Source organism: Bubalus kerabau, chromosome 4 (genome assembly GCF_029407905.1).
Source record: "Bubalus kerabau isolate K-KA32 ecotype Philippines breed swamp buffalo chromosome 4, PCC_UOA_SB_1v2, whole genome shotgun sequence".
Taxonomy (NCBI): domain Eukaryota; kingdom Metazoa; phylum Chordata; class Mammalia; order Artiodactyla; family Bovidae; genus Bubalus; species Bubalus kerabau.
In genome coordinates, this window is record NC_073627.1 from 72183936 (window position 1) to 72198522 (window position 14587).

Consider the following 14587-nt stretch of genomic DNA (forward strand, 5'->3'; position numbering starts at 1 on the left):
AACTCCTCTCATTAAGCATCATGTCTTCTATTATACACACATATATGTATAGATAGGCTTCCCTAGGGGCTCAGCAGAAAAAAAACCACCTGCAATGCAGAAGACCCAGGAGATGTGGGTTTAATCCCTGGTTTGGGAAGATCCCATGGAGGGGAGCATGGGCTTCCCTGGTGGCTCAGACAGTAAAGAAGAATCTGTCTGCAATGCAGGAGACCTGGGTTTGATTGCCAGGTCAGGAAGATCCCTGGAGAAGAAAATGGCTACCCACTCCAGTATTCTTGTCTGGAGAATTCCATGGACAGAGGAACCATGGAGTCGCAGAGTCAGACACAACAGAGCAACGCACACACACACAGATGTATATATGTTCCATTTATATTTGTGTGTGTGTGTGTTTACTACTGAAATTTTCTAATCTGTTATTTCCTTTATCTCATTTCCCTCCACTCTGGAGTTGCTTTCAGTTTATTTATGGTTCTTGTGCTACATAGTAACTAAAGCAATTATAAAAAATTCTGTCATATAATCATAAAACTCTACCTTTTAGGTTCTTGTTTTTCCTCCAGTCAGTTTTCAAGGGATACTAATACACATGATCATTTTTTCTGAAATCTATTTTCATCTTTTTTTCTTCCATGTTCAATCTTTCAAAATTTCTGCTTATTTAGGGGGTAAATCTGATTGTGTTCCCCCTTGCAGAAGCTACTTATAATTCAGGAAGCCTTGCCTAACTAACTAAAATAGTTCTATAGGGTCTTTAGATATGATAGAGATGCAATAACAGAAAGTAGTTATTAATTTAAGTTGTAATCAGCATGCTTGGGAGCCAAGAAAAAGGAGTATGCTTGACAACAGGGTTTCGATCTGTTTCCTCAACTCTTCATTAGAGGCAGAGTAGAGCAGAAAAGTCTACCTCATTTAGAAATGGGATGGTGGGAATGAAGAAAATGTGACTTCATACAAACTATGCTTTATTGAAGTTTAACCAACCTTAGAGGTAAAAGGATTATTTTCATCTTTTCCCAATCTTGTAAATACAAAATCAGAAAAGTGAAATAAAAATTCATAAACTTTAAAAAATATTTTATTTATTTTACTTTTATTTATTTCTTCGGCTGTTCTGGGTCTTAGTTACGGCATGTGGGCTCTAGTTCCCTGACCAGGGATCAAACCTGGGCCCCCTGCATTGGGAGCATGGATGCTTACCTATTGGACCATCAGGGAAGTCCCAAAAGTTCATGAGTTTTAAATTCAGGTACAGAACAAATCCTTTTAAAGAATCTCCAGTGATAGCCATCAATTTTATTTAATTTTTATTTGAATATACTAATGGAGTCAATACAAGTTAGTCATATGCCCAAATTAAGTCGTAAGTCCCACCTGAGTGTGAATGAGTTATTTAGGTTTATTAAAGTTTCAAATAGTGAAATAAATACATTACCAAATGACTTTATCAGTATTCAAAGTTAAGTCTACCTCTGCTCAAAGGCCAGACCAACCAATAGTTATGTAAAAATTATTTCTTTCCTGAATGTTCCTTGTGAGTCTGAGCAGCTATAAATAAGGCTCCTGTGGCTGATTTCAGTCTGAAAAGGAAGGACAGAGAAGTCTAATGGGAAAAAAAAAAAGGCTGAGAAGAGGTTTACTGGAGCTCTTGTGTGGGACACATGGCGAGAACCACTGTCTGAAGAATGAAGAAGGGATAAATTTGGTAAGGAATAAAAGTGGAAGGATAGACGATACTGTTTGCAACACTGATGTAATAGGAAACCATCCAAACATTGTACTGAACACAAAAATGAATATCCGTGTCTGCAAAATATCACAGGATAGCAGTTTATTTTTCTAATACACTTTAATTGAACATCTACTAAGCATGCAAAACAAAAATGTTCCGCCTTGAAAGAATTTACAGCATATTAGCATACGTTGTACATGTATCAAAATAATTCTAATAAAATTTCAAAAACTGATACGCCCTATGAGGATAAGTTATGTTGTATAAGCTTTCAGAAGAGGGAATGATATGTGGTGAGGTTCTTTAACTAACTGCTGACTCTCTGACATGGACAAGAACATGAAAAAACATGGAAAAGACCACACACGGAATTGTAAAATTCAAGGAAGCAAATTATATCCAGAGCAGAATTGAAAAAAAAAATATTATACACTAACCACACACAAATATTTGCATTCTACTACCAGAGATAATCAAGTTAGGAGGACAATGATTAGTCAGACTCTAATCTACTCTTGCAATGCGTATTGTAGGTAGCAGTGAAGGAACTTGTTTTTAAGTTATATATGGGTGACAAAGGTTATAGCTTGTTCTCTTTCTGTAATATTAAACAAATGTCATCAGTCTCTGGAGTTAAGCTAAGGAGTGGCCTCTGTCAGCAGAGTTCAAAGAAAAGTAAAGGCCAGTTGAGTTTCAATGAGGAAGAATCCTGGAGAGTGAGCTATAACCAAAGGGGACAAATAAAATTCCCATCTTCCAGAATTCTCTATTTGCAGATAATGCAAGAACTTCCCAGCTTGGAGCAGATGTTTATTCACCTGTGTATTTATTATAATAAAGCAAACATGCCCTCTCTGCTAGATGAAAACAGATCATTAGAATCCAATCCTATCCCCCCCTGTGATATCTCTTCACTATTTTCATGTTTCTTTATATTAACTCTAATCATTGCACATGTTTTCTGACAGCTGATTTCTCAGAGAAAAGACACAGTAGGTACCCATTATGAATGAACTGAATATGGAAAATTTACATCCTAGGGACCTCTATCTATAAAATATCTGGAGTTTTACAGATGAAACTAAAAATCATAGTGATACACAAGGGAAAGAACTGTTGTGTGATTTTTTTTATTAGTATAGCTCAATTTAAAAAATTTGGTCACTTTATGTGGTTTCAGAGAGTGGCATAAGTTCATAAAAATATATCTTCTTTAAATTCCTGAAGTTTCCAATTGGTTGCATGTTCAAAAAAAATTTTTTTTTAAGTCTGGCAACCAAAGGATATACTGAAGTATGGTTCACAATCAGTCAGGGATAACCACCAAAGAGTACACATAAAATGTACTATTTTCTTACCAGCCAAAGAAAATTAAGGCTATCCAGTGGAATTTAAGATAAGAATGGAAACAGAACATAGACAAAAAGAAAATTTAGTGAACATGAAGTGTGAACTAAAGCAAAAGGAATAAATCCTAACAGAAGAGTAAAAATAAATATGAGTGGCTTAAATTCACAAATATAAAAAGTAAAAAGTTCTAGGATGTGATTTGAAAAATAAGATTTTACATTATACTGTTAGCAAGAGACAAAATTAACATAAAAGGTTATTTTCATTTTCAAAATTAAGAAACAGAAAAAAGTATGCCTAGGTAAATGAGAATCAAAAGAAAACATGGATGCCAATTTTATATCTGGAAATAGAAAACACATAAAAAATCCCAGGTTGCAATAGGGTTACAACTTTAAAAAGTCAACAGTTAATAAATAATGATCACCAGCCATTTATGCAGAATTAGAACTGACAGGATGACTGAAAGAGGTAGGTGAGTTGACAATTGTCATTTGAGATATAACTACATTCTATTCAGAAACAGACCAATGAAGGAGATAAAGTAAGCACAGGAATAACTGACAGCCAAATCAAATAGAAATATTTTCAGAAAATGATAAGATCTTATCATTCACAACAGAGACACAAATGTAAAATTAAATTAGGTGTTAACTAAGCAAAAATCAATGGTATTAGACATTGATACACTGTAATAAAGTAAGATTTAGCCAAGAGATGTAACTATGGTTCACAGAATGAAAATATTTCATTTTACTTAACTATACTATTTGTGTAAAGCAGAAGAAAATCAAAGAGTTGTCTCAACTCAGAAACAGCAGTTGTGAGGTCTCTAAACGTACACACATCAGAAACATTTTGAGAGACACTTAACAAACACCTTTTAAAGTTATTTTGAAATATGATACCCAGGAATGCTTGAGACAAATTTTAGATAGAACTAGAAGGAGGGTGTTTGCATTTTAAAATAGTACCTTTTGATCTGGGTCAAAGGATTTTAGGGATCTGTCAAGCTTGGGGTGCAACTCTGTACCTTAAAAAAAGCAGTGTTCACAGATTACCTTTTTTCGCGAGTTAGAGTAATTTTCATCAATTCTATCAAGTTATTACAGTTAAGTCATTACTCATGAGAATGTCAATTCAAGTCAAATATTTATGAACTAAGCACTATCTTCAGGATATCATGTTGATTAGTGAGGGAAGAACAAAGAAAAACATCACGTGGTACCTGTTTTTAAGAAGTTGGATATGGTGAAGTAGGGAGCACTCCCTATGTGTTTATATACACACCATGGCCCCTCTGCACTTCACACATGCCTGCTTTGCAAGAGTAATAAAAAAGATTACCAAATAAAAGAAATTACCAAGGGCATAGTGACCCCATGCCCAGCCCAGCTCTGACATCTGGCTTTAGCTAAAGTTTCAGTATTTCTAAACCCCAGTGGTTTATGTCATGTGTTTATAAAATGGGATAGTCTGTAAGCTTGTAATACAATGCAGAAAACAAATTTTATTTCCTAATTCTATATTTTCACAGTTCATGAAAGAATTAAATAATCATCAAACATTGTAGAAATGATACACATACATGCACACACACACACATACACTGACATTAATAATAAAAATCTTAATTATTACAAAGTACAATGGTCACTTTAGCCTTTGTAGTCCTGGAATTGAATTTAGTTTTTAAATAAATAATGTAAAGCAGAAATTGGAAAGATTTTTTCTGAAAGAATCCAAATGGTAAACATTTTAGGCATCGTGCACCGCAGGGCCACTGCCACAGCTATTCAGCTCTGTTGTTGGAGCAGAAAAGTAGCCAGAGGCAACACGTAAATAAACAACCGTGGCTGTGTGCCAATAAAGCTTACAGACACTGAAATTTGAATTTCTTATATGCATACATTTCATTTTTTTCTTCTTTTCTTACTATTTTTTCAACTATTAAAACATGTAAAGCCCATTTGTAGCTTGCAGGTCATACAAAAACAGGTGGCAGGCTAGTTTGGCTGGAGATGATAGCCTGACAACTATTAAGTTATTCGATAAATGATGGTTTTTTTTCCTATTTCCTTTAATATTTTAAGACAGATTTATTTTCATAATTGGAAATCTCAAATGTCTTACTATTTGTGAAAGGAAGTGCTTTTTTCCCCTAGCTTTTTGTAAATTCCCTTTTTCTAAATTGTAGGTCATTATATTGTTTCCATGAAAAAAACTCTTTTTTCCTTTTAAGACATCCTTTTATGAAATAATTGTAGAGAATGAACATGGTTTAGACAGCTTACCAAATTAATCTGCAGAGTTTTTTCCCAGTTTTTCTCATTATTCACTCCAGCATTATTGACCAAGATGTCCAGCTTTCCAAAGTGGTCTACAACTTTCCTAAAAGTATCTAATAAAAAAAGAAGACATTATAGATCCATTCTTACTTTGCCCAGACACATTTATCACAGTGTATGCCCTGAAATGATGTTTTAACTTATGCAGTCTTCTGGTGAAAATTATACTCAGATTGTGGCTTATTGCCATGCTTCTCAGTGTGGTTTGCGAGCCAGCACCATCAATCAGAATTACCTGGGAACCTGTCAAAAATGCAGAATCAGTAGTCACCACAGACCTACGGAATCAGAATCTTAACCTTAGTAAGATCCATAGACAATTTGTATGCACATTAAAGTTCTGTAAGCAGTACCTCAATGGAGTAAATTTTAGAGAGCTGAGCACCCTGTGCTAAGTGCTCTTGGAAGTCAGTTTGGGTAGCCAGCATCTCTGTCCCTGAGAAGTTACTGAAGTCCTGTGGCTTAGCCTATGACAAACATCCTTTTAAAAATAAGCCATATTATCTTCCGAAAGTGTCATATTAAACACTCGTGTATTCAGATCCATTATGACCATTTCCGTGCATCTAGTACCTAGTGGGCTTCCCAGGTGGTGCTAGTGGTAAAGAACCTGACTGCAAATATAGGAGGCACAAGAGATGTGGGTTCGATGGGGAGAAGGGCATGGCAGCCCACTTCAGCATTCTTGCCTGGAGAATCCCATGGACAGAGGAGCCTGGAGGGCTACGGTCCACAGGGCACAAAGAGTTGGACACGACTTAAGCGACTTAGCAGGTACACACACACTCTTCAGAACTCCACAACCACCTTACAGGAAATTAGGTTGTCAAATACTAATGGCTTCTCACTTCTGGGCTCAAGCAACTTACAATCTAGGTTTTGCTGACATTTAAATGCTGTGGCACCCTTTATACTTTGCCTAAACTCTTCCTGTTGCTTTTTTTTTTCATCTGTAGGTCATCTCCAAGAACTTTTTCACCTCTGTATTTTTATGATTTCAATGACATCTCTTGGGCTACATGTCTACATAGTTTTAAAAGTTGTAGGCCACACTAAATCCTGAAACTGCAAGAGCCAATGCCAAGTTTTCCTAAAATGCAAATAAACACTGATGTCCAGAAAACATGTGGCTTTCTCATTGACCATCATGCCTTCTCCTGGTCACTCATTATGTGTCTGGTTTCCTCCTCCACAATCAGTTATCCTTAAGGAACGTGTTTACAGCCAAGGTACTAATTTTAAATACTGGGAAGCAAAACAATTAAGGTTAAATGTCATGTGCCAAACTATATAAATTCAGACAGAAATAGCTGTCAGATGACCTCTACTGTTCCCTATTCTATCAGCATGGCTGTTGGGATTTGACATGACTTTACCCTTGAAGAAAAATACCCTGTGCAATCAGCAAAACTTTTTCCTCTGGCAAAATACATTCCTCTGGCACTGTGTTTACAGGTCTCTTCTGCTCACACTTATAATCCATGTTATGGGTCTTTATAAAATTTTCAGAGTTTAATTACATAATTTCCTTAAAAACAATTTCCCTGAACAATTTGTTTCCTTCAAACATACCACTCCATTTTCACTCTTTCACAGAACACTCCAACATTTAAAAAAACAAATTACACACAGACTCATCCATGTTAAGAAGAGAAGTACTAAAGTGACTTTCATGAAAGTTTTTTGATCCGTTAATTAAAGATGTGCCTAACAAATTTTTTCACTTAGTCTTCCAAAAAAAAAAAAAACTTTGTGAAATACAAATGTTCTATTTTCTCATTTTTCCTCGAAATACATGTGTTTTCTCATACAGATCTGTTGGACTTCTAAATGACCAAATCTGTTTTTTTGTCTACACCAATACTATCTCTAGATTGGTCAAGTAGATCCGTCTGTCTTAATCGAGTAGACAGAAACAGGAAAGCATTGAGGAAAGTCTGATAGAAACTTTTTTTCTGCAATTCTAACTCTGCAATACAACTATTACTGTTTTTAAAGTATTTCATAGGGGAAAAATCAGGGAGAACATCTGGTCAAAAGCATCCAGCACAGCTGTGATGACAACCCTTGACCTTGCATTCTAGCATGTTCCAAGGAGAAACATTGCCACATTTGATTGCCATTGGATTCTGCCGTCTTCCAGCTTTCTGGGAGTAGTACGCCGTAATCCCCTAGCCTACTTTATCTTTCTTAGTTCCATTTGCAAGCTCAATCATTTAATAACTACTGAAGCAGCACTATCTTGGAATACACCAAGGAATTTTGATTACATTATGTGCTGCCAAATGACTAAAAGAAAAGGATTTCTCAAACATGCTTGGCTTTTCTTCCTCCTTAGTTTTTTTATGTCTATTGGGATGTCAGATATCCCTTCCTCCTTAGTTTTATATTTATGTCTATTGTGATGTCAGGTAGCAGTCGCCTATCTCTTGGAGCTCGGAGGTAGCTGCTCTGCAGGAGGTAGCCCCTCTGCAGTAGGTAGCCTGCCGCCACCCCAAGCTGGCTCTCTGGCGCAGGCTGCCTTCAGGTTGCTACTTGCTCAAGGCGCGCTCCGCGCTGATGGATTGATTTTCCCCTCGCTTACCTCTCAGTTGTTCCTGATCGGCCACATCGCACTGAATAAACAGAGTCTTCTGAGGTTCAAACTGCTCATCCAGGGCGGCTTTACACTTGACACCTGCTTCGAGATTCCAATCGACCAGAGCTACCTACGGACAAAAGGGGAGGAATCGAGATCCTTCGCGCCCGGTAAAACAGACAGACCGACAATACGGAGACAACAGGAAGCTCCTCGTTTGAACCTGAGATCGGGCAGTTTACAGATCGGGTTCTCTGCCAGCGCATTCGAAGTCCGCTGGAGTGCGCCAGCCTGGACAGCTCTGGAGGCGGCAACGAGAGCACCGGGGGCGCAGCCTGGGTCGCTCACTCTCCGGGACCTCGACTGGAGAGCGGGTCTCGGGTGGGCCGTGCGCCTCGCCGCGCTTACCTTGGCGCCCTTGAGCAGCAGCGCCTCGGCGAAGGCTCGCCCGATGCCCTGGGCCGCGCCAGTCACCAGCGCCACTTTGCCGTTCACGTGCATGTCGCCGCCTGCGCTCGGTGGGCGAGCTCAGCGTCTCCGCGCGGCCGCGGCTTTTAAGGACCCTGCGCGCGCGCATGTGTGGCCCGGCCGCGCTCGCCTGCCAGTGGGCGGGGATGAAGCTGTCAAGCCGCGCCGGCACCCAGGACTGTGTCACCTGGCCCTAAGCACTCGGCCCGTCGATCTTTGCCTTCCTGACTCGTAGCCGAGCCTAGGAGCCTCCCCCTGCACTAGGGCATGAGACATACGGTAAATAAACAGCTCTGCCTCTGTGGAGCTTGTAACCTAACTAGCTGGGGAGATGATGATTTGGACGCAGGCTGGCTGGTTAAAAAGCAAGCAGAAAGGTTACTCCCCAAGAAGAGATCCCTTCCGTGCGCTGAAGACCACCCCATAAAAGGAGGGCAGAGGAGAAGCTGAAGAGCTTGGATTCCTCCTCTGTGCCCAGATCTTCCTCCCCCACCCCACTCTCCCTCCACACCCCCACCCTCCAAAAAATAGAAAAAGAAGGAACAAAGCAAAAAACAAAAACAGTAAAGCACAATTTTAGGGACTGCCCTTTTGTCTTAATCTAAGTTTTTAAATTCTTATCTCATGGACATCGAAGTGGGGATGGAGGGAGCAAAGGTGACTAACACCGTTTTTAGGTTTCTTCTTCTTTTTTTTTTTTCCTTACTGAATTGTGCTTTAAAGTGCACCGTGCTCTGAACAGAAACCCATGGATCCTGTCTTTCAAGGACGGAACTTTTAGGAGTCTTGTTGACACTCGTGTTTCAGATCAGTGTCAGTTCTGGGTCACCCTGAGAGTGCCCAGCAAGACTGTCATCACTGACTGCACTGGGCTTCCAGCCTCGCTGTCAGCCTGGTGAGGCGCAGGTTCAATGGAATGTTTGCTGGTTGAGTCATACTCGTTCTGGAGGCTTCCAGTTAAGTATGAGACAGAGGTTCCTGGTCCTCCAGGAACTTGAGCTTGAGCTGTTGCATTAAGATGCATTCAGTTGGGAGTATTCCGCTGACTTTGTCTTTCTCTCTTTCCTGTTGTCATCTGCAGGCTTCAGTTCTAGTTCTGTAAACTGAATACCTGCCTGGCATTTATTTTCATGATCAAAGAAATCTAAGTACTTGGGGAGACAGAGGTCAGGCAAAAAGCTTACACAACAGGGATGAATCCTTTGCGTACTTCTTTGTTGCTCCCAAGAGGCAGCAGATTAGGTAAGTGGCACACAGGCACGTATGGGGAGGTTGTGTGAAATATATGTTGTCAGCACACCACTGGAACAGAAGACTTTATATTGAAAGAGAACAGCAGAGGATTTAAAAAAAAAATTAAAAGGAAACAAAGGAAAACCCAAACCTCTAGAAGCACGTACAGAACATAGCAGAAAGGAAATGTTTTTCTTTATCAGGAAAGAACTAACATAAGAGCCAGAGAAGGAGCCGCTGGAGTAACACAGGGACGTGTTGGAAAAGCATATGGAAAAAGAGTTTCAGGGAATAAAGGAGTTATTACTAACGCAAAGCACTCTGATACGCACAGGGAAAGAAGGATGAAGAAATACTTTAAAATTTTCCAGATAATAATTGGTGTCAGTATATTTGCTTTTTAAATTTGATTTTTGTTCATCATGGATTTTTTAAATCAATGTTTATGTTTACTTATATTTTGGCCACATCCTGTGGCTTGTGGGATCTTAGTTCCTCAACCACGGATCAAACCCATGCCCCTGCAGTGGGAACACAAAGTCTTAACCACTGGACCCCCAGGGAAGTCCCGGCGTCAGTATATTTAGATGGCACAGAAACCAAATGCTGAAATTTAAGGAAAAAAAATGATGACAAGGTGAACATTGCAGAGGTTTAAGACCAATATGACATGGAAAGCAATAGATTGCACGGTAGTTGGAAAGACTAGTAAGCAGATGAGTTATTCTTTTAAGAAAGGACAGGGATGAATTCAGGTTAAAAGCCAGTCAGTGAGAGTGAAAAACAGGAGAACAGAAGCAGAAAGGGGGTGGGTGCGTGCGTGGGTGGGTGGGTACATCAGCTGGAGATTCAGACAAAGCTGGTTTGGGTCTTGTCTCTCTGCTCCTGCCTGATTGTGTGACCTTGAGCTAGTTGCTTCAACTCTGTGTTTCAGAGCCCTTATTGGTAAGTAGCAGTTCCTATCAGACTTTAGGGACAATGAAATTAGGTCAGGCATAAATTGATAACAATTTTAGCTCATATGAGATGGAGAAAAATGTGAGAAACAGTTTTATTAGTAGAAAGGAAAGACTGTGAATTTGAACACAGTTGGTAACCCCCACCCCTCTCCTTCCCCTTGGTTTCCATGGTGACTGTCTTTGTTCAGACCCTTTATACTTTCTCTTCTGACACAAATAGCAGTTAGACTTCTGAATTATTTCTTTGCCTCCAGATAGCATTGACATATATACACTACCATGTGTGAAACAGATAGCTATTGGGAACCTGCTATATAGCACAGGGAGCTCAACTCAGTGCTCTGTGGTGACCTAGAGAGGTGGGATGGCGAGTAGGGTGGGAGGGAGGTTCAAAGGGAGGAGATATATGTATACATATAGCTAATTCACATTGTTGTACAGAAGAAACTAACACAACACTGTAAAGCAATTATCCTCCAATTACAAAAAAAAAAAATTAGTTTCCACACTCCTTCCAATAAAAATCCTAAAACACAAATCTGATTATGTTTAGACATTCTTATGTTTAAAACCCTTAAAATATCTCAATCCTTGGCATGGCATGGGAGGCATTCCACACCCCTTATCTTTCTTGTAGCTCCTCTTTGCAGCCTGGGAAGCTGCATCCATTAAAAAATTGACCTCACTGCCCAGGCTCAGGCCTTTGGCATACCAGTACAGTATCTGCTCACCCGAGCATAGTCCTCTCCTACCTTCTTCACTCGTCTTCCTACTGAGCTGAAGAACTACAGTGGAAACACCGCTCACGTTATTATAATTACCTTCCTGTCTCTGAGTGTCTTCAAGGACAGCTGTGTCCTGAGCATTCAGGGCAGGACCACCCAAAGTGAGTACTGAGTAAATGTTAGTAGTTTAGTGTTAATCGCTTAGTCATGTCTGACTCTTTGGACCCCATGGACTGAAGCCTGCCAGGTTCCTCTGTCCATGGAGTTCTCCATGCAAGTATATTGGAGTAGATAGCCATTCCCTTTCTCTTCTCAAAGGGAATCTTCCATACTCAGGGATCGAATCCAGATCTCTTGCACTGCAGGCAGATTCTTTACCATCTTTACCTCCAGGATTGTATGAAGAAAAATAATAAGTGTGATATGTGAGATAAATGTGAGATATGTGTTCGAGAAAAGACAGAAAATTTGAATTAGATGGTGAAAATTCCTATATACTGTGATTACTTTTTTACACAACTTAAACATAAGATTGGAAAAAAAATTCATGGGTGTTATATCTTTGGAGAAGAATGTTTTGAGATCTTATTATATTTTATATGAAAGGTATATTTTCACTTAAAACTATCCATAGGATATTATGTACAGTATATTTGAAAATCAAAAAAGGTACTCTTTATTCAGTAAACAAGTCCTCCATTCCTCTATAACTTTTTGATAAACATTTCTCATCTTCTGTGCTCCTAACATTATTTAATTTCACTTACATTAACTTACTGTGATTCTATCATCAATGTAATTTATGTAATTAAAAACATAATTCTTAGTTAAAACTAGGCTAAATCTGAAACAAACCATATTCATATGATTTTTGAAAGCATTCCTATTGATAGGTTATGCTTTAGTTTGTTGTACAAAGTCCTCTTAAAATAAAAAACAAAAATTAAGAGTCAAAAGTGATTATTTTTTCTTTAATGCAATTGTATAAGGTTATGATCAACATAGAGAGCATATTAAAAAACAGAGACATTACTTTGCCAACAAAGGTCCATCTAGTCAAAGCTATGGTTTTCTCCAGTGGTCATGTATGGATGTGAGAGTTGGACTATAAAGAAAACTGAGCGCCGAAGAATTGATGCTTTTGAACTGTGGTGTTGGAGAAGACTCTTCAGAGTCCCTTGGACTGCAAGGAGATCCAAGAAGTCCATCCTAAAGGAAATCAGTCCTGAATATTCATTGGAAGGACTGATGCTGAAGCTGAAACTCCAATACTTTGGCCACCTGGTGCAAAGAACTGACTCATTGGAAAAGACCCTGATGCTGGGAAAGACTGAAGGCGGAAGGAGAAGGGGACAACAGAGGCTGAGATGGTTGGATGGCATCACCGACTCAATGGACATAAATTTGAGTAAACTCCGGGAGTTGGTGATGGACAGGGAGGCCTGGCGTGCTGCAGTCCATGGGGTCACAAAGAGTTGGACATGACTGAGTGACTGAACTGAACTGAAGTATTAGGTATTTACTCAGAGGCAGGCATTCCATAAAGGCTAAATGTACAGCCTCTGGAATCCAGCTCCACCAACTACTCCTGTGTGACCCTGGGCAAGTGACTTAACTTCTCTGAATCTCAGCTTCCTCCTCAGTAAAATGAAGCTGATGATAGTACCTATTTTAAAAACTTGTTATGAAGACTATACCAAATTGAATAAATATAAGTCAAGTGCTTAAGCCAGTGACTGACACATAGCAAGTGTTATGTAAATGCTATTATCATGAAGCACTGTATGTATATAATTGCATTTATTATTTACAACCAAACCATGAGGCAGTTATTATTGTGGCTATTTTACAGATGAGGAAAACCAGTTTGGGGAGGTTAGGGAATTTGGCCAAGGTCACTTATCTCGAAAATTGAAGGAGGTGACTTTGACTCTAAGTGTGGCTGACTCCTGAGTGGTGCTTCTTCTTCTTTTTTTTTTTTTTTTCAATTAAACTTTTTATTTTTTTGAAAGTATTGTAGCTGAGCAGTACTTGTCACTATGATTGAATAGTGATTTCTTTAAGACACACTAATAGACTTTAGTTCAAATCAGAGTTCCTTGTTCACTTTATATTTTCACACAGGCATGAGACTTTGTTTGCTCAGCTCTGACTTGTCGAGATGGGCCAGTCTCCACTTGATTTTCCTTTGTCCTGTTCTAGAGGTGAGCACAGACATCCCAAAAGCACCTCGTCACAGGCCCCAGCTTAGACAGAGGCAGATCAGTCACTTAAAAGCCTATTTAATTTATAAATGATCACATATAAATCAATAGAGAAATAGGCTTTTTCTTTATTGAAACTGAAGGGCCTTACTGAAACAAACCAATTTCTGCTGATATTGGCATCAAGGGTTCTTTTCTTGGCTTTGTCTCTGAGACAAGCTACAATAGAGGGGTTGACCACTTTTGAATATCTACTGCATTCTTATTCTTCTGCGTATTATCTCATTTAATCCTTTTTCCAATCTTGCAAAGTAAATATCACACTATCCTCATTTTACAGATGAAGAAACTGAGCTCATGGAAGACAAATAATCTGACTTAAGATCAGACTTGGAGATTTAGCAACATTTCTGGGTTCAAGCCTTTGCTCCGCCTACCAAACTCAGCTCTCACAGAGATGCACTTTCAAATGTCATCTCTATCTTTGTGCTGATGGTATGATCTTGGGCTGATTACTCAACCTGTGTGGTCCTAAGTGTCCTGGGCTGTTATGTGGAGAATAAATTGGCATTCATGAAGCACCCATTACAAGGCCTGCCCTGTATACCTGACCAATATTCATTGGCCTGACCAATGAATGAATCCTTGTTATTAGGTTCTTCCTTAATGTTCATATTTATTTCTAGATTTAGAGGTAAAGACAGTTGAAAATGGAAAAATAATGATGATATGGATAGATTTTCAGCTCCAGAATACAAGTTAAATATTTCTAGCTTTTCATAGTGTACGAGTCTGCTCGGATTGCCATAATAAATCACCATAGACTCTGTGGCTTCAACAACAGATATTTATTTCTCACAGCTCTGGAAGCTGGAAGTCCAAGATCAATCAAGGTGTTAGCAGGAGTGGTTTCTTCTGAGGCCTCTCTCCTGGGCCTGCAGACGGCCACCTTCTCCCTGTGTCCTGACATCGTCTTTCTCTGTG

General features: G+C 39.1%; 1 protein-coding gene and 1 long non-coding RNA gene across 2 annotated transcripts in view; both read right to left on the reverse strand.

Moving 5' to 3' along the window:
* Positions 1–8767, reverse strand: part of HPGD (15-hydroxyprostaglandin dehydrogenase) — a 33930-nt gene extending 25163 nt beyond the window's left edge. Inside the window, exons 1-3 of the mRNA XM_055577685.1 lie at positions 8423–8767; positions 8021–8144; positions 5383–5489 (exon numbers count right to left, since the gene is read on the reverse strand). Of these exons, the coding sequence (XP_055433660.1) occupies positions 5383–5489; positions 8021–8144; positions 8423–8515 (324 nt within the window). The 5' untranslated portion in view covers positions 8516–8767. The remainder of the gene's footprint in view (positions 1–5382; positions 5490–8020; positions 8145–8422) is intronic.
* LOC129649818 (uncharacterized) lies at positions 1127–5317 on the reverse strand. The gene is made up of 3 exons (XR_008713302.1): positions 4317–5317; positions 4063–4121; positions 1127–1684 (listed from the first exon to the last, which is right to left on the reverse strand). It is a non-coding gene; the product is annotated as an uncharacterized LOC129649818 (long non-coding RNA).
* Positions 8768–14587: the final 5820 nt, after the last annotated feature.